The sequence below is a fragment of the Trichoplusia ni genome, chromosome 4 (assembly GCF_003590095.1).
Source record: "Trichoplusia ni isolate ovarian cell line Hi5 chromosome 4, tn1, whole genome shotgun sequence".
Classification (NCBI taxonomy): Eukaryota; Metazoa; Arthropoda; class Insecta; order Lepidoptera; family Noctuidae; genus Trichoplusia; species Trichoplusia ni.
The window spans coordinates 5,995,869-6,019,079 of NC_039481.1; the positions used below are offsets into that span (position 1 = coordinate 5,995,869).

At 37.0% G+C, this 23,211-nt stretch overlaps 2 protein-coding genes and 1 long non-coding RNA gene across 5 annotated transcripts; 1 reads left to right on the forward strand and 2 right to left on the reverse strand.

The window, feature by feature from the left end:
• Positions 1-1,909: 1,909 nt before the first annotated feature.
• On the reverse strand, positions 1,910-10,800 carry LOC113492699 (putative ATP-dependent RNA helicase Pl10). 3 transcript variants are annotated; one of them, XM_026870301.1, is made up of 13 exons: positions 10,576-10,800; positions 8,752-8,848; positions 6,344-6,523; positions 5,348-5,640; positions 4,938-5,081; positions 4,637-4,848; positions 4,434-4,562; positions 4,003-4,357; positions 3,793-3,919; positions 3,547-3,699; positions 3,118-3,313; positions 2,862-3,037; positions 1,910-2,779 (listed from the first exon to the last, which is right to left on the reverse strand). In XM_026870301.1, the coding sequence occupies exons 1-13, from the start codon at positions 10,618-10,620 to the stop codon at positions 2,682-2,684; spliced, it is 2,205 nt and encodes a 734-aa protein (XP_026726102.1). In that variant the 5' UTR covers positions 10,621-10,800; the 3' UTR covers positions 1,910-2,681. The 3 variants fall into 3 exon arrangements, with proteins under 3 accessions (XP_026726102.1, XP_026726101.1, XP_026726103.1); XM_026870300.1 differs by having other exon boundaries at positions 5,327-5,640; XM_026870302.1 differs by lacking the exon at positions 6,344-6,523 and having other exon boundaries at positions 5,327-5,640.
• A 933-nt stretch (positions 10,801-11,733) lies between these two features.
• LOC113492700 lies at positions 11,734-13,270 on the forward strand. The gene is made up of 2 exons (XR_003400520.1): positions 11,734-12,083; positions 12,450-13,270. It is a non-coding gene; the product is annotated as an uncharacterized LOC113492700 (long non-coding RNA).
• Positions 13,271-15,770: 2,500 nt separating this feature from the next.
• On the reverse strand, positions 15,771-20,429 carry LOC113492701. The gene is made up of 7 exons (XM_026870304.1): positions 20,347-20,429; positions 19,672-19,754; positions 18,502-18,673; positions 17,810-17,940; positions 17,156-17,219; positions 16,775-16,892; positions 15,771-16,225 (listed from the first exon to the last, which is right to left on the reverse strand). Exons 2-7 carry the CDS (start codon positions 19,751-19,753, stop codon positions 16,004-16,006), a joined length of 789 nt encoding a protein of 262 aa, XP_026726105.1. The 5' UTR covers position 19,754; positions 20,347-20,429; the 3' UTR covers positions 15,771-16,003.
• Between the last annotated feature and the right edge of the window lie 2,782 nt (positions 20,430-23,211).

The following is a 23,211-nucleotide window of genomic DNA, read 5'->3' on the forward strand; positions in this document are numbered from 1 at the left end:
TTACAGGCCAATGAATGAATGAAAATTAAATTAAATTGGAACTATTTGTATTATTCTTCGCATTTTACTAACATAATAATTATAAAGCCAGTACGAGGCGGAACACTCACGGTCAATACATTGAATTTCCAATTATTGTGTTGACAAAATGCTTATGAGAATAGGAATAATTTCAAATTTAGGTAATCGAATAGCCATGCAGCGGCCACGCGGTACTATGTATGGATTACCCATACATACATACAATTTTACTTTACGCTACATACGTTAAAAACAAATTAATAGCTGCTTGAGCTATTTTGATTTACGGCTACCTATGATACCCATATATTATTATGGACATAATCTATACTCTATACTAATATATAAAGCTGAAGTTTGTTTGTTTGTTTGTTCGAACGCGCTAATCTCAGGAACTGCTGGTTCAAATTGAAATATTTTTTTGTGTTGAATAGACCATTTATCTAGAAAAGTTTTAGGCTATATACCATCACGCTTAATAGGAGCTAAGATACAATGGAAAATGTGGAAAAAAACAGGGAAAATAATTCTTCTTCAAGGGCTTAAGTTCAAATATTCCTAACTTATATGTTCTAACCACGCGGACGAAGTCGCGGGCGGGCTCTACCAAAAAAAGAAAATGTCTTCCTCCAACTCTCAAGCCCCCAAGATACGAGCTTCAGCTTAGATTGGGGACCACTATTGATGAATGTTATGAAACTTGTCACTTTGAAACAATAAATTTTATTATTCTTATTTACTTTAATTGTATTTTGGTGTTACGTCTTCTTTAAAAGTACATTATAATATTAATTACATCGCTCTAAATATGTATCACTAAAACCTAGAACAAACGTGTTTATAAATAAAAACCTACTGCCGATTCAAGGTTAAACGGTCGGTCGAGGTCGTTGGCTGGCAGTCTAATGAAATGCTTCCAATTCTTTGGTTAAATATAGAAATTGTTAGATTGAGTTCCCTAACAAAGCGAAAAAATGTAGTAAAAAGTATACGCGACTGCTAAAACAAAAACTAATTATAAATAACACATTTTGTACTTGCTTACACATACTTAAACAACCAAAATATCCCACTGCATAATTGAGGTTATATTGTTACTGAGATATTTAGAAGTATGGATGTTTGTAATTTTTTTATGTATTTGTATTGCGGATTTCATCAGCCATACGAGTTTCTATTATTAATTCTATCGATTTATTTTAAGTTTAATCTATACTTCTATACTTACTTACTATACAGATGAAGAGTTTGTTTGTTTGTTTGAACGCGCTAATCTCAGGAACCACTGGTTCAAATTGAAAAAATATAACTACTAACTACTATGTTGAAGCCCCGAACTATGGAGAAGAGAGGAAGTAGGAAATACACCAGAAGATAAGCGAGCACATAAATGTGTAAGATGTGACAGGATTTTCACTTCAATTTATATTTTTGCATAGTTTGTGACCACTGATGGTAAACAATGACAACTGTTGTAAGGGTAAACGAATCTAACCATTTCAACAAAAGACGGGGCTTAAGCAGTTTTAGCGTTCGGATAAGTGTAACTTTCACGGGCGCTGTGCATAATTTAGATGATATTTTTAAATATGACATGAAAATTCAGTCATTCAGTTTATTTAATAATGGTGCATATTTTTTCTGGTCTTACGCGTGACGTGAGTTCTGTGTATTCGTTTTGCGAAATCGTTACGTCACAAGTGAACTCCTTTTAACAGTTTTTGTCAACTTGTCTATCTGACTGACTAATAAGATTGCTTGAAGCCAGTTTTCGTCCCGTTGTCCCATGGAAGTATAGGGTTAATTTAATACCAACAAAAACGTTTGTACATTCAATATCCTTCACAAAAAATGTTAGTAATATTGGAACAAAAACCAAACCAAATAATCCTGTTTCTTAATTTTTATTGGTAAATTCACATTCAAATTATAGATCACGTCGAAGACAGATATTACAATATGGGATTTACTACTGACAAAATTTAGTAATTATTTGCTATGATACTGTATCGGTACTTTTCAATTTCTAAAACTACTGCTTCATTAGCTACATCGATTTTAGGGTGCGTAAATGCTTCAAAATTCCAGTGTCATGAGTAAGTCAGCTATGAGACTGTCAGGAAATAGAAAATCGAAAATACACAATTAGTTCACTTACGAATTCACGATACAGATCGGACATCAAAAATATTTCTATATAGACTACTTCACATAATCGTTACTAAAAAAGACAAGACGCGTGCGAGTCACGACGCGCGTGACGCAAACGAAACATGTAATCAAAATTTAATCTATCGATTACTCCTTTAATGATCGCGAACTACCATTCTCGCGGAATTAATTAACACAGACATTTGTTAAGCATGCCCATGGTGTATTTATGAAGTTAAGAAACAAGGCCCGGCCGCGCTCGCGGGCTGCGCACCTGAGATTCAGCGCCCGCGGCCGGCGCGAGCCTGACACATCTCTCTGTCGCACCGCTCTCTTCTATTGTACAATACCGTATTAAATAGTCACAGGTCAATTTCAGTCCAACTATCAGTTTACGAATTAAAATAAAATATATTAATCTAGAACGTTTCACATCGCTTAAGTTACGAATGAGGGGGTCGAGTACGGGGTCGCGTGCGGTGCGAGGGCTGCGGGAGTGCTGCGGGCGCTTACGAGTCCCACCAGTCGGGGCCGCCGCTGCTGCCGCCGCCGCCGCCGTACGACCCGCCGTAGTTGCCGCCGTACGACCCGCCGCCGTACCCGAATCCTGCAAAACCACGACAAGTTATGAGATATTGAAAACTTGTTGATATTTATGTGGGTACGGAGTAGTTGTTTAGTTTACTGACCAGAGCCGATAGTAGATGGACCCGCAGAGCGAGGCGTCTGGCGCGGCTGCGTACGGAAGTCCCTCGCACCGAAGCCGCTGCCACCGCCCCCGCCGAAGCGGCCGCCGCCCGAGCGAGAGCCCGTGCGACGCCCGCCGCCGCCCAGCCGCCCGTCCGCCGCCGTGCTCGTCAGCCAGCTACAGATAACACGCCCATTCAATCTCATTTGTTCATGGAGTGAATTATTAGCACGATTTAGAAGGTTTTAGATTTTTACTTGGGCACATCCTGCTTGGCCTCAACGAGGAGCTCCACGAGGTCCCGCGCGAGGCCGCGGTTGGTGTCGTTGAAGAAGGACGTGGCCACGCCCAGGTTACCCATACGGCCAGTACGACCGATGCGGTGCACGTATTCCTCAACGTCCGACGGCAAATCAAAGTTTATCACGTGACGCACGTGAGGTATGTCCAAACCTGACAAACAAGAATAATTAGCAAGGCTTAAACTGGATTTAGATTTTTTTTTTTTAATAATGTATATCAATGTATGTCGACTATGGGTATGAATTAATATTTACACTACGTATGTAAGCATCACGCTTACACACTAAATAAATAAAAGGCTGAATACACTATTGTTATTGAACAATAGATTTTTTAATATTTTCGAACAAACGCTATTATCATTCAGTATGTTTTCCTCTTACCTCTGGCCGCGACAGCAGTAGCAACGAGGATTGGAGTCTGTCCTGTTCGGAAACGGCGAAGCGCTTCTTCGCGCTCACGCTGTGTTCGATCACCGTGGATCGATGTCACTGGGTAACCTAGATTTCCCAAATACTCCTCTAGTTGATCGGCACCTAAATATATCAATTAGTACGTTAATAAATGTTTATTTGTATTATTATCCTTGATTTTGATGATTTGATTCTGATTTTTGATGTATTATTTACCTTTCTTGGTCTCAACGAAAACTAGAATGAGTTGGTCCTCTTCTGGGCGCTGACGTTGCAGCAAGTTAGAAGCGTTAAGCAAATCCAACAGGAACGAACGCTTATCCATCTCCTCCACCCACACCACCTAAAAACAGAGATAAGAAAATGAGCGGATCCGATACATTTCTTTAATATTCCATGAAAACATGTGAATATTTGTACATTTACCTTTTGAGTAATATTCTCGGATGTGGAACCGACGCGGCCAACCGCGAGGAAAACATAATTATATAAGAAATCCTGTGCTAACACTTGGATCTGTTTGGGGAAAGTAGCTGAGAACATGAGCGTCTGGCGCTCGCCAGTCTTGGGCATCGTATGGCTCTCGACAATCTTGCGAATCTGCGGCTCGAAACCCATGTCCAGCATGCGGTCGGCCTCGTCCAGTACAAGATGGCGGCAGTGGTCCAGCGCCACGCGGCCGCGCACCAGCATGTCCACCAGCCGGCCCGGCGTGGCCACCAGCAGGTGGCAGCCGCGCTCCAGCTCGCGGAACTGCTCGTGTATCGGAGACCCGCCGTACCTGGACAACAAACATACATTCTATAGTTCTGTTTTTCAACCTTACCCACAAAATCATCTAAAAAATGAATACTTACACGACACAGGGACGTACGCGGGAGCGGTAGGCGAATTTTCTAGCCTCATCATAAATCTGTGTAGCGAGCTCACGCGTAGGGGCCAGCACGAGTCCAAGCGGGTACTGCTTGCGGCCACGGTTGAACGGTCTGCAAACAAGCAACATGTTGCCATAAATGAACAACGTGGAACTAAAGAGAACGTATTGGTAACCAATACTCACCCCATGTTCTTGACGGGCCCAGCTTCGTACATCTGATTGAGGATGGGCACAAGGAATGCGGCCGTCTTTCCTGAACCAGTCTGTGCGCACGCCATGACATCTCTCCTGCCGAGCACTATCGGGATCGCATACTTCTGGACCGGCGTCGGCTTGTCGTAGCGAGCGGCAGCTATATTCGAGCGCATTATTTCCGTCAGGTTAACATCCTCAAACTGTAATAGAGTCGATTCAAAATTAAGACATAGTGGAACAAGAACCTCATAAAATCTTATAGTATATATTTTATGAAGAAGTTACTTACGCTAGTGATGAAGTCTGGGACACGGTCTCCGCTAGCCTCAACGGGTATATCCTCATATTTCGAGAAGTTGATGCCTGTGTTTCCAGTGCCAAACAACTCCAACTCCTGCCGCTCGTCGCGAGGTAACGGAACTGTCCAATCATTCTGTAACAAATACTTATTAGAGATCTGTCTTACATATACATATCTAACCATGGTCAGATGGCCAAAAAATTGGGCGAGTCACCGTAAAGCATTTAGTAGCCACAGTCTTCCGCTTGTTAGTAAGACAGCTGCAATTCATAAGCAACAACAGTTAATAAAGCCAAGCCATGTGCATTGACATAGATGCATCAAAAGTGTTGCAATTGCAACTCGCCCCGTGAATAGATAATAAAAGTTGGACTGACTGAATTGCTTTCATGGCCAACCTCGTCCCGGCGGGTGCTAGTGCGGCGCACATCGTCGGAGGGCCAGCGCGAGTTGTTGCGGTCGTCGGCGCGCGGCTCCGGCTCCTTCCAGCGGTCGTTGCGCGGCGCCGGCGGCTCGTTGTTGAAGTCCTCGTCGCGGCGCACGTCGCGCGACTCGCGGCTGGACGCGCCGCCGCCCGCGCCCGCGCCCGCACCCGCTGTGCTGCGCGCGCCGCGCTCGCCGCCCCATCTCTCGGACGACTCTGACCAGCGTTGCGGCTCTGAGTCGCCATTTTGGTATCCTGAATCACGACCTATATACACAAAACTTATTAAACAATACACATCATGTAGGTTCCACTTTCAATCTGCACGATTATATATAACGACGTTTTCATGACCACACTCCAAAAACTATAAATAGCTTACAGACACGAGGTTTTGTGAGATAGATGGCGGCATCTAACCCTGTTACTTAGGCAGATAACTCGGATAATATTGTGCTGACAATCAATCCAAACGAAGACGTCATTCGTCATATTTTACACTAATATGTAATCGTCATTATCAATAGATAGGTCCGCGTGCGCATCAGGTACACCGATAATGATGCGTGCTATCAAGCGAAACAATGTACATATTAGGTGCAACACGCGTAGTCTATCTAAAATGCAGACCGCATATAAGCTTGAATATTTATAGTGCTTAACGTTCATATAATCATGATTACAGCTATGGGAATATAACGCATGTGCTTCTTAACTTTCACTCATACACATACTATAAATAGTCCATTATATAGAATGATATAAAAAAATATGATCTCTGGGCACTAAGTTAGGACGCATTGCGTTTATTATTTCGCAATTTACGCTTACACGTCAAAACTTATGTGTTAAAGAATAAAACTAATCAATATATTGATAAGAGCTACTGCGATAAGATCGAGACAACTTCTGTCTAGTGAGTTAGCGACAGTTATACATTACGTTAGTATGTTAACTTGAGTGGACATACCGCGGTCCCTGCGCGGGTATCGCGAGTCGTTGCCGCGATCGTATTCACGTTCGCGGTCACGGTCGCGGTCGTCGCGCCGACCACCACGGTCGTAGGTTCTAGAGTTGCCTCCGAATGATGAACGGTTGTCCCGTTGATCGTTTGAACGGGCGTCTAAGCTTGGGCGCTTAGACTCTTCCCCTGCACAAATTAATTACTTAATAATCTACTAAACCAATTACACGAGCACCGTGTGGGCACGGCTCGACCTCTCATTTACTTTATCGTATGAGTGATAACAATTTAATTGAAATTGGAAAGCTAGAAATGTATACGACAACAGAAATAATATTTTCCATTGGTATGTTGAGTTGATTTGTACCTAAGGTAGCAACAAAACATAAGTGCCTATCAACACTTGCAGAACTATAACATTTCAGTTAGGTTACTTTTAATTACAAGCTCAAGAGACCATACCATTTTAGAACATAATGTCATATAATAATATTTGTGGATGTTGCAAAATGTTAAGAAACAAAATGTAAGTTAGTACTTGAATGAATCAGTCAATGTAGTCATGCAGTGATATACATTTGTCAATTAATCTGATAACAATACAAATATTAACATACAAGTACACATAATAAATAATGTAATTGTTATCTTTTGTACAGCAAGATGATGTGCGACATTGATGTTAAACCATTCGATTATTCTGCCAAATTTAGATGATGATGGATTACACTTATTGCTAAATATATTATTTATATATAGATTTGAGATATTGGTCAAAATATTCAACCATAAAAAAAGAAATCTCAATCATTTTAAAACCCTAGAGGTATGAAATAAACCATGTTTTTAAGTAAGGCTAAACTGAAAAATACAGATAAGATAAAAAAAAAACAACTATTTATCAAAATGTCCTACTTTTCACAAGGAAATCATTGAATGATACATTTTGTACAAGTTATGTTATACATACATACAATGCGCAATTAAGTCTGTTTTATGAATCAACTTTATCTGGATACACTGACCTCTTTGCAACTTGTATAAACAAAGCTTAATGTAGGAAACATGTGTAATTAATTAGGTATATTATTATTTATGTGTGCTTGACGGCATTGTTAGGTAAACTTTAGTGATTCAATTGTAAGTTGGACTTAGTAATCAAAAAAAGACCATGTTTTCACCTCAGACATATAGTGAACTATTTGATCAGAACCCAATTTACTTATTTCACCTACTTCAGTACAGAAACATCCCATACTATGTATCATTGGATGAAACAGCCTCATATTACTTACAAAATGTAATTAAAATAAATTGGTAATGACTCTTTTTGTTCAAATGTTAAGAGTTTTCATATAATTTAAACTGTTTATTTAGTCCTCTAACAAAGGATTAGTACACTATGTTTATTTCATTACATTGTGTTCATAAGGTCATGCACCCATAAGTAAAGCTACAACCGTGACATAAACTTGTAGTAACATTAGTATCTAATCTGTTGTACTTCTTTTTAAGAGCATTTATTAAAAAAAAAACTAGCTAATAAAGTAGCTTATAAAATAAATATATGATAAATAAAACTACTGACCATCTATAATCTATGAGTAGCTTTAAATTTTCGTTTGACCCGAGTGCTAGAAACTCGCGAATATTGCTTTAATTGGACAAGGTCAAAGTGTTAACACAAGTAACTGTCTAGTGCTGATTCTTTCTTAGGTAAAATACCATATGTATTTTGGCATTATGAGATTTTTTTGGAATATTAATTTCTATATGAGACCTGCTTGTATCAGTCAGAAGCTTTACTTTTGTTCTTTTGATACTCTATATAAATGTATAAAATGAAAAACAGTGTTTTACACAAACTGTACTTGGAAAAATAGCTAGTTGGTTCCAGTAAAATTATGTATACATTTCAATATAATTTGATAATGGAAATCATAAAATTGCTAAGTGCATTCATAATAGAGTAAGTACTTGATGCTTTTGTTTACTGCATTGTATGCATGCATGACATCAATAGAAATGTGATCACAATCAATATAAACATGCTGCCCACTTGGGTTTCTAAAGTACATTCTCTAACATTAATTGAATTATGAAAACATCTTGGGCTTATTCTCAAATCTCTTTGTACTACCAAAGTCTTCTTGCTGATACCCATTTTCATAGTAAACTACAACTAACAAGTAGCTAGGATATAAACAACTCAATAACAAAATGTAAGAAAAAATTGAGTACTCTTTTAAGATAATCAAATCATCTGAAACTTGCACATTTAAACCGATTAATAATTCACTGTGTTGCATTCATCTGTACTTATTAAGTAAATTCAATTTTGCTGGCCAGGGAATAGAAGGAAATCTAGTAAAAAAAATATCTCTTCGATCACCAGTGAATATGTCCTCTCTTACCTTGTGAAGTGTTGGCCTGCAACTGCCTGCGCAGATGCGGGGGGATGTAGCGGCCAGCACTCTTATTAGCCTGAGGCTGCAAGTCCAGACCAGCAAGCTGTGAAAGCAATAACCAAAACTTAGTCTCATTAGGCTTGTGAAACAGTGTTAAAGTCTGTGGAAATACATTTGTACAAGTGCTTATCAAATAAGTAATATAGTAAGGAAATAATATAATGTAGGCAGGGAGAATCTGTACAATAGTTAAATACTTATCAGTGGTATAATCAAAACAAAAAAAATCTGTTGAAAAATGTCAGAAGTGCCTTTACTTTCAATGACTTTAATAATAAGAACAGACAACAAGACAAGAGATCTCTGACTAAAGAAAAATGTTTGACCCATTAACATGCAGTCAGAAGTAAGGTTAACCGCACCTTAATCTCAAAAGACTTTTAGTCATAGGTTAGGTGCTTCCTACTTTTTTTTAGTCATAACATTGTCACTAAATAACTGTTTTCTTGAATGCTGGTCCAAATAATTACTGATATATCAGTCAGGTGCTATGTTAATGACCGAGTTTTGGGGTTCTTAAAATCAACCAATGAAAATCATGATCTGATAATTTGACTCAGATCAAATTGATTAGCCTACCAGAAACTGAGATTTAGAGTTAATTATGGTTATGTATAGTTATGAGTAAGAAGGATACAAAATACAGATGAAGGTTAATTTAAATCATAAAAGGGTACTTTTATTCCATCAGTTGTCCAAATTATACTGTCTGAGGATTACAAGTCTCTATATCATGGTAGAATTTAATAAATTACATTGAGGGTAGTCATTGTTCACTTATGAAAATGAGCTATTAAATTAATGAAAATTATGTTCTTTTAAGTAATGCAGCATATTTAAACATATTATCATGATAAATGGGATTACGGGAAATAAATAGCAAAGTTATAAATACTATTACACAAAGATTCCCAAACAACCAAAACCTTTGTGACCAAAGTTATTTTAGAAAAACACTGTAATTTGATACAGTGAATGTTTTCAGGTCTTTGTATTTGTGTAGCTGTTATATAAAAAACGTAATGTGAGAGTATAACTATAACTTAATGGAAAGTATACCCAGTCATCAAATAACCTTGTAGTTGTTTCACCTGATTGATAGGGCGTACCAAACTTTCCATGTTGTAAATATACATTATATTAGGAGAAATAGGTATCTAATTGGCTAACTAACCAACATCAACTCATTTGGTATATATCGCCATCTAACTATAGCAAATTAGGCATGCTAACATGACTATAGAAGCATGACAAAATACTGCATGATTAAAACTCAACGTGAAAATAATTAAACAAAGAGTTATGGCATTGCATCGACCATCAAGTCAGAACTACATTTCCAAAGTCTAAATGTAACATCATCATGTATTTAATCCGGTCTAGGACTTAATAATTGCGAAACATTTTATTTCCTCCCGCCATGACACGCGAATATAGCATGACAATGACCTCACTCGTAAGTGCCTTTGGAAAACTACTGTAATAACTAAGTATGTTTCGATGTCATGTGCAACTTGAAAATTTTACAAAATCAATGAAATAGATACCATAAAAGTGGAAGAACTAAGTCGCCATGTTGGTTATTCTGAGACACGTAAAGCATTGCGATTTTAGAGATCGATGCCTTTATCAAAAAACGAAATCTTTTTATGAATTAGAAGGTATCTAAATGGTAGGGACACAGCATGAAATAGTGCTATTTCAAACAAAATCTCTATTCATATTTGTAAAAATCAATACTAAATGCATGTAGGTACATGAGGTACAGACCTGCTGCTCTAGACCTGTTCCATTTTGGTTGGTAACATTACTCATATTACTACCAAGCGGTACGTTTTTTTGGGAACTTTGCTCCAAAAATATTATACAAACACAGTCTACAATGAATTTTGCACAAACACAAATTCACAAAATCACATGAAAAGGCTTCAATTTTTCTCTCCGAAATCACTTTTCATTCGTAGTTTTTGTTCTTCACTGATTATTTAGCATCTCGCTTTAATTTCGTTCATTCACTCCCACTCATTCGGTCAGTACTTCCATATCCAAAAGAAAAATATGCCACATATACTCAGATCAGAGTCTTATTTTATTCAATAAGAGAATAAATTTGAGGTTGAATGTAATTAAATGATTTATGGAGATTATAATATTATTTTTTACTTCGATAGGATAAGGGTATCATCATACAAAAAAAATATGGTATGACAAGATAACCCCTAAAGATGGGAATAATAAGCGTATGGCAACATTTAAATCTGTAATTTTATAATAATAATAATAATAAATCTTTATTTCAGACCAGGTCCATATAAAAAGTAGGTAACACAAAACATCAAAGAAATAAAATAAAATACAAATTACAACACAGTGTGAAGGCTTAACCAGTGTCTTAGCAACTGAGAGTCCCCACCTATCAGTCAATACGTTTAGGACGCTATTGGTGCTAGTCCGCACTCGGTGAAGAAGTGAAGCACTGCGTTTTCTGATGATGGCATTAAAACCATCAGTGTGCGCGTCAGCAAACATGCCCGAGGGCACTGCAGATATGAGGACTGTTTTATCAATAGAGCACTTCCGCTAAATGTTCTTTTTCTAGTTACTAGATGTCAGTGGCTGCTTCAACGTTAGAAAATTCTAGGGCATGTCCGCACCATCTACACGTTTATTGATCTACAGCTACAATAACCCGCGCTTTGTAAGCTGCAATAGTTGATTCGTCACAAAACTTAAACTACATTTTAAATATGCTAAATATGCTGTATCGTACCAGAACAAGAAACTATTGTGAGTTTCTCGCCACATAACGTAAATACTTGCAGGTATAAATTTTGCATTTGTTGAATAAAAATCAAAGTACTAAATTAAAAAGAACAAAAATCAGCCCTTGCAGGCTTTTAACAATATTTTTTATTATTTTATTACTATCTTGTGACTTAGCCGGTTTAGCTAGTTCAAGTGTATCCCACGCTTGAACTAAAAAGGCAGGAATCCAATATTATTCCCCTATTGACAGTATTGACATTAAAATTTGAGTGTCATGTATGTATTGACATTATGACGAAATAAAAATACTCTATTAGAACTTTTGTAAACAAATTCTTAGGGTAGACAAATTCTTAATAATCAACTCGCAGGTAATGATTTGTCTTCATTCAAGAATAAACAACACATAGGATTAAAAAAATTAATGACAAACAACTTTAAATTTTAAATAAATGATTTTAAATCATTATTTACTTGATTCTGAACTATGAGAAGACATCCTTGCTTTGGGGGTAAATATCTTTTATTAGGCATTCTCTAAAATGTCCAATGCCTGAAAAGAGACTTGTTTTTATTTATGTAATTGGCCTCTGCTGGCAATCACAGTTTCATAGGATTTGAATAAGTAACCAATTTCACAATAATTATTTATATTGCACTCAACAGTATTTGTTTTATGTTTAGTTTAAGAAGTATTATTCTGGTAAACAAATTATTCCTTATCAAATCATATTATTATTGCAATCTATACATTGAAAATAGGAATTTAAATTGTGTTTGTACATTTTTTTAGTTTGATACAAATTAACTCAATGCAACATATTATCATAACATTTACTATCTCAGACAGTCAATACAGACAGACACTGTTATTTCAGGATGGATGCAGCTTCATACAACATGCCACAGCAGCCCCGTGAGCGGCGTGCCCCTCCAGAGCCCCGAGTGCGGCAGCCGCCGCCGGAGCCGAGGCGTGCAGTCGCACAGCAGCCGCCGCAGCCACGGGAACGCCACGCACCCCCCGCGCCCAGGGAGCGCCAGCCACCCCCACAGCCTCGGGAGCGAGTGCCACCACCACCTCCAAGGGTGCGACAACCACCACCCGAACCTAGACATTAACAGACCTATCATATCTTTTATATTACTTATAGCTCATATTATATAGTCTGATGTCATCTTGTCAGCTAATTAGTTCCTATTTAGGAGATTGTTTATTAGTGGGAATGATTTGTTCATGTTTAGTGTTATAACATATCTACTAATTATGATAAATAATTGCCTGTACAATGTTTCATAACCATACTTAAATTATTCGTGTCCTTCATGGTATTATGTAATAGTAACATTTAATTAGGCAGGGTTTTATGTGACCATAGAGGACATTTATGTTATGGGGAAGAGTAATTTTATACAATCCATATTAAAAAAAAACAGACAAGTATTTTTAAGTATAAAGAACAAATAGCTATGATTGTTGAAGTGTGTAACAAAAATTATGCTCTGCATTTGTATACTTTATGTCTTAATAAGTATTTTTTTCCTATTCTTAACGTCAATGTTTGACAACCATGTTGATATTACTAACAAAGTTTATAAGTGTTATTGTCATTGGCAACACTAAAAGTGTAGTGCGACCAAATTAGAGTATATAAGTTTTGTATTTTTGATATTAAATAAACTTAAGAACATATACACTTCATATGTACATTAAAATAAAAATGTATACCCTGATAGGCTGTTTTTTTAATTTAGAATCAAACACGACGGCCAAAAAATACATCTATTTTTACATCAAACTGACCTAATATTTTACTTAGCTGACAGAAAATTTTAAAGACGCCCAATACATATTTGTGACGGGCCTGTTGGTCTAGGGGTTAGTGACCCTGACTGCTATACCGGAGGTCGTGGGTTCGATTCCCGCCCAGGACAACTCTTGTGTGATGAGCATGATCATTTGTTCTGGTGTCTGGGTGTAATTTATGTATAATATCCACTGCAATGTCCGGGCGACTATAGTCGCCCCAAAATTTTTGACGTGAAACGTTATAGAAATATATATGTAAGTTTATCAGTTGTCTGGTTACCATAACACAAGCTATGCTTAGCTTGGGATCAGATAACCGTGTGTGAGTTTTCCCAGGATATATAATATAATAATATTTTATCAAAATCGTTAATATATTTAGAATTCAAGGAGTGTACGATTATGATTCAATCATGAAAAAAAACGTGTCATCTTTTCCTTTCGTGAATCCGTATTTGCTGAAAAATATAACTATCGCTATATTATACCTATTATAAAACGAAGTTGTTCCCGCAGTCTGCCTGTCCCCATGTATACTCAAGTTTTTAATACTACGTTACAGATTCTGATGCGGTATTTTTAATAGATAGAGTGATTGACATGAAAGTTTTTGAGAGGAACGCTTCTAACGTAATTATTTTTTTTACGCTTTCCTTGAAAGCCCTGGCTCAATCCTGTGACTATGTTATATGATCGAGCCAGCGCTACAACACATAACTATAATACGCGTACATGCATTGCACATTACATTATAAAATTATTTCAACCTACAATTCCTGTCTTTTAGCGTCCATAGTTAACCAAAACTAAGAGCGCCTTTAAAATGAATTTGAACTTCGCCAACCGCTAGGTTACATTCGTCTGTGGTCGCCAATACCAGTACTCATATTCTGCTAATGCGCTGCTGCTAAGGTGCCCCAAATACGTAACATAATTATTTTTTTATTCATTAATTCTCGTAAAAAGTCTGTTTAGCTTAGGACTTTGTTGAACTTTCCTATGCGCTGCGACTAACATACAAAACGCTCATGGCGTAGATCGAGTATTTTTACCTTTACAGGGACGTTTATCAAACGCATAATATGCTGAACAGAAGATAATGTTTAGGGCTCAAATCACATAACAACTCTTTTCTACCTATAGGTGAATTGGGCCAATTGGAACCAGCCCACACGGTATGCGTTAAGATCCCCCCCCCACCACACTGTTTTGTTACCTATATATTAAAACCTCGTTGCTTTCATAAATGTATAGTATTTCATAAGACCGACGTTTAGAACTTTTTGCTGATACTAGGGGCCGCCGCTTGCACGCGTGGGCAAAGGAAGTCTCTAATCTCAGTGCGATATTTACCAAATCCTCAGTCCTCACTCATCTCCGGTCACCAACAGCATAATTAACAAAAATGAATATTTTATTTTTAATTTTTACGCTGTTCCTGTGTTTTGTTGGAACGAACTCTCTTGCAATACAAAAGCAAGATTTGGATCCAACGATTGAGGATAATGTTGTCAATTTTTCTGGTTTGGAAGACTCGCCTGCTGTAGCTGAGGTAAGGTACAACTGTCCCGAAGAACTGCAAATGGATATCAATCTAGATTGTCGCGAAGTTTGGTATGAAGAATACAGTGAACACACTGAAAAAAGTGCTTCCAGCCTTTAATAACAAGTGCAGTGACAAGGGTTTTATCTTTGAAAATATAATGTCGAGTATTTGCTGAATTGTCTTAGTTGATGGAATAGACAAGAATAGTATCTTTTTTCGCTATTAAAGCTTTGAATAAATTGAACTGTGTTTTTGTTTATAAAATCAAGCAAAGGGCACATCTTAAAGAAATATTTACTATTATTATGTTTGTGGAAACGTGACATGGTATTTCACGACGTAGACGGCACGGCATCACTTTTCCGCCCCGAGATAATGTTATTCTAAGCCGTAGCGCCCCTTTTTAAGCAAAACTGCTGCAACTGCAGAAGTCAGAAAAAGCACGACACGTCGAAGAGCGGCGTCTCTCTTCTATAACTGCTCTGCCCTATTGTTCAACGATGTAAGTTCTACCTACGTGGAAGGCAATAAGTAGATATCTAATATAATTAGTGCTTTATCATCATCATCGGCCTAGCCTTTTCCCAACTATGTTGGGTTCGGCTACCAGGCTAACCGGTTTCAGCTAAGTACCAGTGTTTTACAATTAGTGCTTTATACACATTATAATTTTGTCATGAGTCTAGTTGTTTCTTTAAATTTTACATGTGATTGAAGTTTGTAAAACCCCGCGATTCAAGGATTGAATACCTACCTACAGCGGTAATACTTATATTCCGACATGCTAGGTACGACGAAAGCCATTTTCATGCTTGAATTAAGGAAGAGTAAAATAATACGCAGAAAAATGAAACAAACAATTTATAACGTTACATTAAAAACTCTTCTTATATATGTACAAGTTTGTATGGATAGTTTTAGAACTTTGCTGGGTCTCATTTGATTGAAACTCGATGATTATAATAGACACAAAGGGTAATTATTAAACCTCATTCTATGCCTCTTTTTTCGAAGGCTTTACGTTGAAAAAGACAGAGACAGTTAGGCATGAGGGCTTAAAGATGCGTTTTTGAAGTTTATCAGTTTCTAAGCATGTCGTTGTAACGAGGCAGCAATACGGCGATGTATCGCCAAGTGTCGAGCTGGTCCAGGAAGGGGTTGGCGGCGTTTACGAGGAGACGAGCCGCGCCCTCGGAGATGGCGCCTTGGAACCTGTTCACGTAGTCTACGATCACATCTTCGACCATGGAGTTCACGATGCCGTCAATGTCACCACCGCCAATTGCACCGGAGATTTTCGACTGGAATAATATAGAGGTTATTTATAGATAGGTTTGCATTTAACCATATGGAGTAGAAAATGGCAGGGATTGAGATCCTTGACTCTGCAGTAGCTGAACAAAATAATAAAGATAGGTAAGTAGGTAGAGTAGGCATATGCCGGGCCGAATTTAGGGGCCCAGAGGCCACGGGCCAACAAACGAGTGGAGGCTCTCTTGGTCCAAATTTTTTTCATTCGTGAAAAATTTATCGAGTTTTTTTTTTGATACTTTGGCCATAATTATTCAGACAAGCATTGTCACTCTTACAGTGTTAATAATGTGGGCTTTTACCTTGGTTTCTACATTTTTATCGGGAGTGCTGGGCCCCTGGACATAGTGGGCCCCTAGGCACTGGCCTAAAGTGCCTTATGGATGATACGGCACTGGGCATACGTCAGAGTAGGTATGTAGATAAGTCGTTTACTATTCTTCTCATTCGTTCTCTCTTTAAATACTTAAAATAACGAGGCAATAAGAATGACTTTATTTTATAAGAACCAAATTCCAAAATATTAATAGGATACTTACTTTGAAAGATGGCACAACGAATGATGCATTTTCGATTCTATCAATGAGGATTGATTTGCCGTCATCAGATTGCTTCAGGTAAAGTTTACCCTGGACCCTGAAGCCGTCAGCTTTGAACCTATGTTGAACAAAGAGATTGCGTTATTAAGTAAGTATTTAGGAAACGGGCAAAATTTTAGTCAGTTGAATACAATAAAGTAGTACCTAATTGTGATGATACCTACAGTGATTTGGTGGATATAGTGCAAAATTGAGTGATGTCATTCAATAATAATCCTAGAAACATATATTGAATCACATTCACTTCTTATATAGTATTTCTTACTAATTGAGTACTAGGAATCTGAATAGGTTCTCGTTGAAAAGGTATGGGCTACTTACACAGCGTCTCCTTTTCCGTAAAGTGGGATGGCAGTGAAGAAATCTCCGGTGAGGTCGTAATGTTCTGTAAAAGAGAAAAAAAGAATTTCAGACTACACATTTTTGTTTCGTCAGAATTTTTATCCCCAGCTTAGGTAGAGTAGGTACCTAATACCTATATATTCAATTTATATATTTAGTTTTAAGTTAATTAATTCATGAAGTCCTAGTAAGTTCATAATTTGGAACATCCGCATTGCCCGATTTGGAACCCAACCGGAGACCTTAGTCATTGACTCGGGTTGGGTGTGAAACAGTCGGGCGATCCTGACAAATACGCGTGAATCAACAATTATGAATCTGCTTCGCGAAAGCTGTAACAATGAATTAGTTCTGCTTACCAATAAACCCAAACAAACAAATAATGTAGAATCTAAGAAATAATTATGGCGATCAAATTGTTTTGTTTCGGGAAACCGTCTTAATAAGATATAAACCAAACCGTTAAAAGATTTATTTTGTGTATTTGTTGCCTTGTTTTAAATTTTAATTTTCTTTTTTGTGTTGAGAGTCTACAAAACTTAATGTGTATTAAAAAGTAAAGATACCTATTTACTTTAGTGAAAGTGTGGTGAACGGTGTAACGGATACCTAAACTAGTAGTTATCTACTTACCAGCAGAGGCATCGATGGTGGGTACGGAGATATCCAAATCGAAGGTCAGGTCGGAGAGGTTGAGGTGGCTTTTGTGGACCACGAAAGAACCAATACCGGTTGCGAGGATATTCTTCAATTCAATATCAAGGCTAGAATTGTAAAAATATTTATGAGTAATTTAAACTGGTCTTAAATACCTACAAGAACCTAAGTATACTATACAATGAAATGTTACAAAACTACAAGATTACTTTTTGATACAAATAACTACTGAATTACCAGATTTAAATTATTTGCAATGATTTTCCAAGGCTATAACTAATTTGTTCGCTCTTATTGTAGTTATAACTAACTAATTTAAAATTGCCTTGTCGAATTGTGCCTGCACATGGACGATTCCACATTAACTGTGGCGGATTTGGTCAAATTACCGTGCATCAAAACTGAGAACCAAGAAGGTGCAGGTCTTCGTCTTTTCCGTGGTGAAACTCTAATGACTTCAACCCACGCCGAGGAGATATGTCGGACTTCCGCGAACTAAAAACACCCCATCCTCGTCCTATTGCTTTATAAAAGTCAGAGTCACGGCACCAATCGCTCATGCTCTGTGCGACTCTGGGTGGAGCGGTTTTCCCCTTGTAGGCAGGCACTAGGTAACAGACCAGTAGCTGGTGTCTATAGTCATTTCATGTTTTGAGGTGATGACTTACTTGATAAGTCCAGCGGGAACTTCCAGGTGGAAGTGAGTCAGCACTAGGGGGTCTAGTGGGGGGATTTTGAAGATCAAGGAGCCATTGTTGATGACGTGTCTGACGTATTCGATCAGCTGGCGGACTAGGGCGTTGACAAGGAAGTTACGGCTTTGTACTGAGGTTTCAGCATCTGCAGAATAACATAAGGAGATGATTAAATAATCTCATAAAGATATATTATTACCGTTGTAAAGCGTGACAGCAGACTACGCGTTGTAGAGCGTTATCCTACTCAGATCGGTGAATAAATTACAATGATTTAAAAATGAGATAAAGGCATTTAGGATTGATCTTCTGAAAAAATATCTTCTAGCTATTGATACTCTAATTTAAAGTTCTTACTTAGAAAACAAATCCTAAAACTAAATTACATTGAATTCTATCGTAAATCTGGTGTTTTGCGACATTCAATTGTAGTAAATCTGTAGCCCTAACAAATTTGAAGGCGTAATCTAGTTTGTACACTTGTTTTTTTCACTGCTTATCAGCTTGTAAGTAAATAATTTGCGCCTTATCACTGATCTAAGATAAAATATCAATATCAAGGATTATGAGAACAGTGAGTGAGTGAGGCACATAGGACATCCAGAAATTAAAAATAAATTAGTTTTGCATGATGAAAAGGATCTACAGTCTAAGACAAGAACATTTCAACACAGCCTATGCTTGATTTTGTTAGGAATCGTGAATAGTAAGTAGGCACAGATGAAAAGATTAGGATGATGTGTCCAAAGAGAAAATATCGAGGGTCGATGATAATCAATGACTGAGCAGTATTGAACAGTTGTTGAACGTGAATAATTCCAGTTCTCAGCGGGTTTGGTGCCGCATAATTTGCACATCATGTAAACAGCATTCGTGGATATGATATATTATGATATTAAAGTAAGGTGCTTCGATTCTTATTACGGACTACTTAAAACAGGACCTTTTTCAAACTTACTAAAAAAACAAAGTAAATTAATATTTAAATCATCGTTATTATAGATTTCGCAGTAAAATAACCTTATTAAAATAATGGCAAATATTTTCCTCATTCTACAATCTACATATCGGGTACAAATAAGATTCGGGGTTTTAATAGGCGAATAGAGATAGTTTAAGTTAAGTGCCTAGTTCATTACTCACCTAAATCAGTGGATATCGGCTTCCCAACGGTTGACGCAGCCGCCGCCAAGCCACACAACATCAATACCAGTAATAATTTCATTCTGCAACAAAATAATCATTCTTATAATGGTTGGCGTAAATAATGATAATCATTAAATCTCTATGTCACTCTAATGTTGATCGTATCGTTTCGTAAATTATTATTGTATACTTTTGTATTACATCTGTTCAATCATTTGCTCAGGAGCTGACAATGCTAGATGATAATGTTTTTTGGATAATCATAATTTTTGCTTTACTAAAATATCCTTAATGAATGTGCAAATAGTAGATTGGTGACATTCTCTCCTCGTTATAGTTCGATTAAGTGTTAGTTGAAATTACTAAATAAGTATAGTAAGTACGCGTCGGTCAAGGTATTAAAAAGCGGAATAGTATTCGTTACTAAAGCACGTCACAGTTTAGTTGCTTATATTATCTTAATCTGTTTAGTTTACTTATGGCCGCGTTTTCTCTTTTGTTCAATGTAGCTATGAATAATAATATGAAATAGATGAATAATAAGAGCAATCTCTGAATCTAGTAGAAAATGTTGAAATGTTTTGTTCACACTTACTTTTCAAAAACTATATCAGATCACACTGTTTACTGTCTTATATAAAAAAATAGATTTATGTTTAATTGTACACTTACCTAGCAGATTTCACGAATCACTGAGAGTCACTGTGCGTTCCCACCTCGAGGCACGTATAGGTATCTTTATCGGAGCAATCAGCACTGATTTTTAATCACCAACAAATTAACAAAATAAGATGATAAAAAAATAATCGATGACTTGTCATAAAGTTATCTCTTCTAATTGTGTATAAGCACCTAATATCTTAAACCTAGGTAATTTGTAGCACTATCCTTGAAAAATTGGCGAAAATATTTTTCAGGAACTTATGGAAACTAGAGACTAAAGACGGCTTCAAAATATGATGGATCCGAAACTACCCCAAAATCTGAAGTAGGTACATCAGAAACAATTACACAATATATTATGACAAAAAAGAAGTCTGTATCCGAGATTTGACAAATGGTGCATAATATGCAACAAATTTTTTTACACCAAGAAATAGCATAAAACTAAAGCAACCATCATCAAGTTTTCCCAAGAACCGGGCAGGAAATATGTGAATGTAGATGAAGAATGGCTACGCATTTCCACACACGTAGACGTAGCGCGGTAGTTTAGGTGTAATGCCCCGGTGCTTGACGGTGATGTTCCCCTCTTAGGACCTCCTTTGTTGGGGGCAATCCCTTTAGCTCGGCAGGACTTGCATCTTCGTGGTAGAATTGCCAAGCAAGCTCGCTCCTTTTAGAACGCTTTTCTTATTCCAAAATAACTCAAGCATGTAGTTTCTTGAAGGAGAAAACAAATCATACGCGTAAGACATCTTAACCGTCTCAAATTACCCTAGCCTCCCCAACTCGCAATTAATTGTTTTTGAGTGGGGTACCAACACAGAAATAGGTATTTATAGATAGAGTAGGTAGGTACCAATAATATGTATTTAATGTTGATTGAGCGGTGTGATTTTAATCGCTTTACGCCGAGGTAGGTAATCATTGTGTTTGTAGATAATACTATCAAGGTAACGACTGTGATGTATTTGCTTGTTTATCGAGCGATTTACATATCGAGTAGAATGATTAAACATTCAAAATAAATAAATGACAGAGCCGTCCGCCAACAAAAAAGCAGTAGAAAAAGCTATGTAGTATTCTTGTTGTTATGGTTCAAGAGCTACAGGGCTCGGACGGTGTCTTTCTTCCAAAAATTCAAAAGGAAGAACAGACTTTAAGAGGATCTCTGAAATTTATTCGTTGTGTCTGTGAAAAAACACGGCAAAAGAAAAAATGTCTGTATCTGTATAGAAATATTATGTCGTAGAAGCTGAAAAGCAACTTCTTTCTTGTGCAATTTTATTAAAAACTTACTATCTACTTACTAAGGAACATCCCAGCCCTCTGACAGACAGGTGGACGAATATCAGAGGCAAAATAGGGTCCTGTTGCTATTTTCCGGGAACAATACCATAAAAAGTAAAGTAGTTAACATCATCAAGTTCTGTATTCATATGGGAGTCTTTCTTTTATGATGTCAAATTCAATGAAAATGACGAATCATTTTAATTTTACGACTGTAAAACTGGATTTGTCATTCAAACGCAAATAGTAATAATAAAATCACAACTATTTATTGACGTAAGTACTTAGATAATAACGTGATTATTTTCCAGGTGTCGTATTTTTCGCAGGTTTCGTTCAGAAGTTGTATGAGGGTTTCTTTATATGTCTCGGTTATGTAGGTGTTGAAGCGAGTCAGGTAGTTAGCCAGAAGGTCCTCCACCATGCTGCTAATGATACCATCTATGTTGTTGTCGAACTGAGTCCGTGACTGAAACAAATGGTTTTATGTGGAAATATAATTATGTTCTAAAAAAAGAAAGTAGCGCAATTTTGGGAAATGTTAAGACAATTGCAAAAAAATATGTAAGTAGCTCAGGTATGTGGCGACTACCAAAATTATACGAAGGTCGAAAACTATTTAACATTTTAGGAACCAGAAGGAATGATGTAGAAGTTTGCTGGATGAAAACCCATTCCTGGTTTCAACCCATTAAGGGCTTTTTGAACCCATCTTTAAGTTAATTTATCATTATGTATCTGTGACAACAAAGCATGAAATTTATTAATCAATTTAGTTAGTAAAAAACTATTAAAATACTGATTTCAATGTTCTACTTTCTTTTTAAATGTAGTTACCTACATTACATATACATTTTATAGCTTTACTTACAATAATCTGTTGTATGCTGAAATGAGAATTCTCAATCTTTTCCAGGAGAATAGATTCGCCGTCAGCTGACTGTTTCATATAAACTTTACTCCATAACATGATATTTTGCACCTTAAAGCTGTAAACAGTAATGTTTCGTTGTTTTGGGTTTTGGGCAAGCTTAGGCATTTCACGACATTTTTGGACGTGCTTGTGGTCTTGCCTGGAAGTGCCTCAAAATGGAGACGAAACTGCTCGAAACATCGAAGTCTTTTTTAGTTGTGCTTTCACCCCAAATGTATAGTTTGTCATTATATGCTTGCTTATTGAGACCGGTAGTACTGTGGTATTACTAGAAGGTCTATATTTAGAGTATACTCTGTAAGGTGAGAATGAAAAGTTAACAACTAGTGCAACTCTACAGTATCTAACAATCGTTGGTTGGCCTCGACATTTATTTTTAGTATTTGTAGTTAGGAAATACATCCCTGCCATAATTTCAATTGTCTAGTAGTCAGACAGATGGACAGACAAATTGAACCTCAGTCACGGGTTCCCTTTTTACCCTTTGGGAACGTAACTCTAAAAAAGTGAATAAGGCTGACATTTTAGTATTTGGATATACGTACACCTGTTTTGACAGGCATATATATCTTAAAAAGTTGAAAATAAATTCTTAAATATATGGTATCGAAGTTAAACAACATATTTTTTACGCCAATTATGTAAATTCT

What these genes read in the sequence shown, in the direction of transcription:
- LOC113492699 (XM_026870300.1), bottom strand. Translation starts at nt 10,620, where the DNA reads ATGAGTAATGTTACCAACCAAAATGGAACAGGTCTAGAGCAGCAG. An exon ending in TTGGCCATGAAAGCAATTCA is followed by an intron (nt 5,082 to 5,326) that starts GTCAGTCCAACT and finishes TATTTGTTACAG; the next exon opens with AATGATTGGACAGTTCCGTT. An exon ending in CGCGTACGTCCCTGTGTCGT is followed by an intron (nt 4,358 to 4,433) that starts GTAAGTATTCAT and finishes TTTGTTGTCCAG; the next exon opens with GTACGGCGGGTCTCCGATAC.
- LOC113492701 (XM_026870304.1), bottom strand. Translation starts at nt 19,753, where the DNA reads ATGAAATTATTACTGGTATTGATGTTGTGTGGCTTGGCGGCGGCTGCG. An exon ending in GTTCCCGCTGGACTTATCAA is followed by an intron (nt 17,941 to 18,501) that starts GTAAGTCATCAC and finishes TTACAATTCTAG; the next exon opens with CCTTGATATTGAATTGAAGA. An exon ending in TACGGAAAAGGAGACGCTGT is followed by an intron (nt 16,893 to 17,155) that starts GTAAGTAGCCCA and finishes TGTTCAACATAG; the next exon opens with GTTCAAAGCTGACGGCTTCA.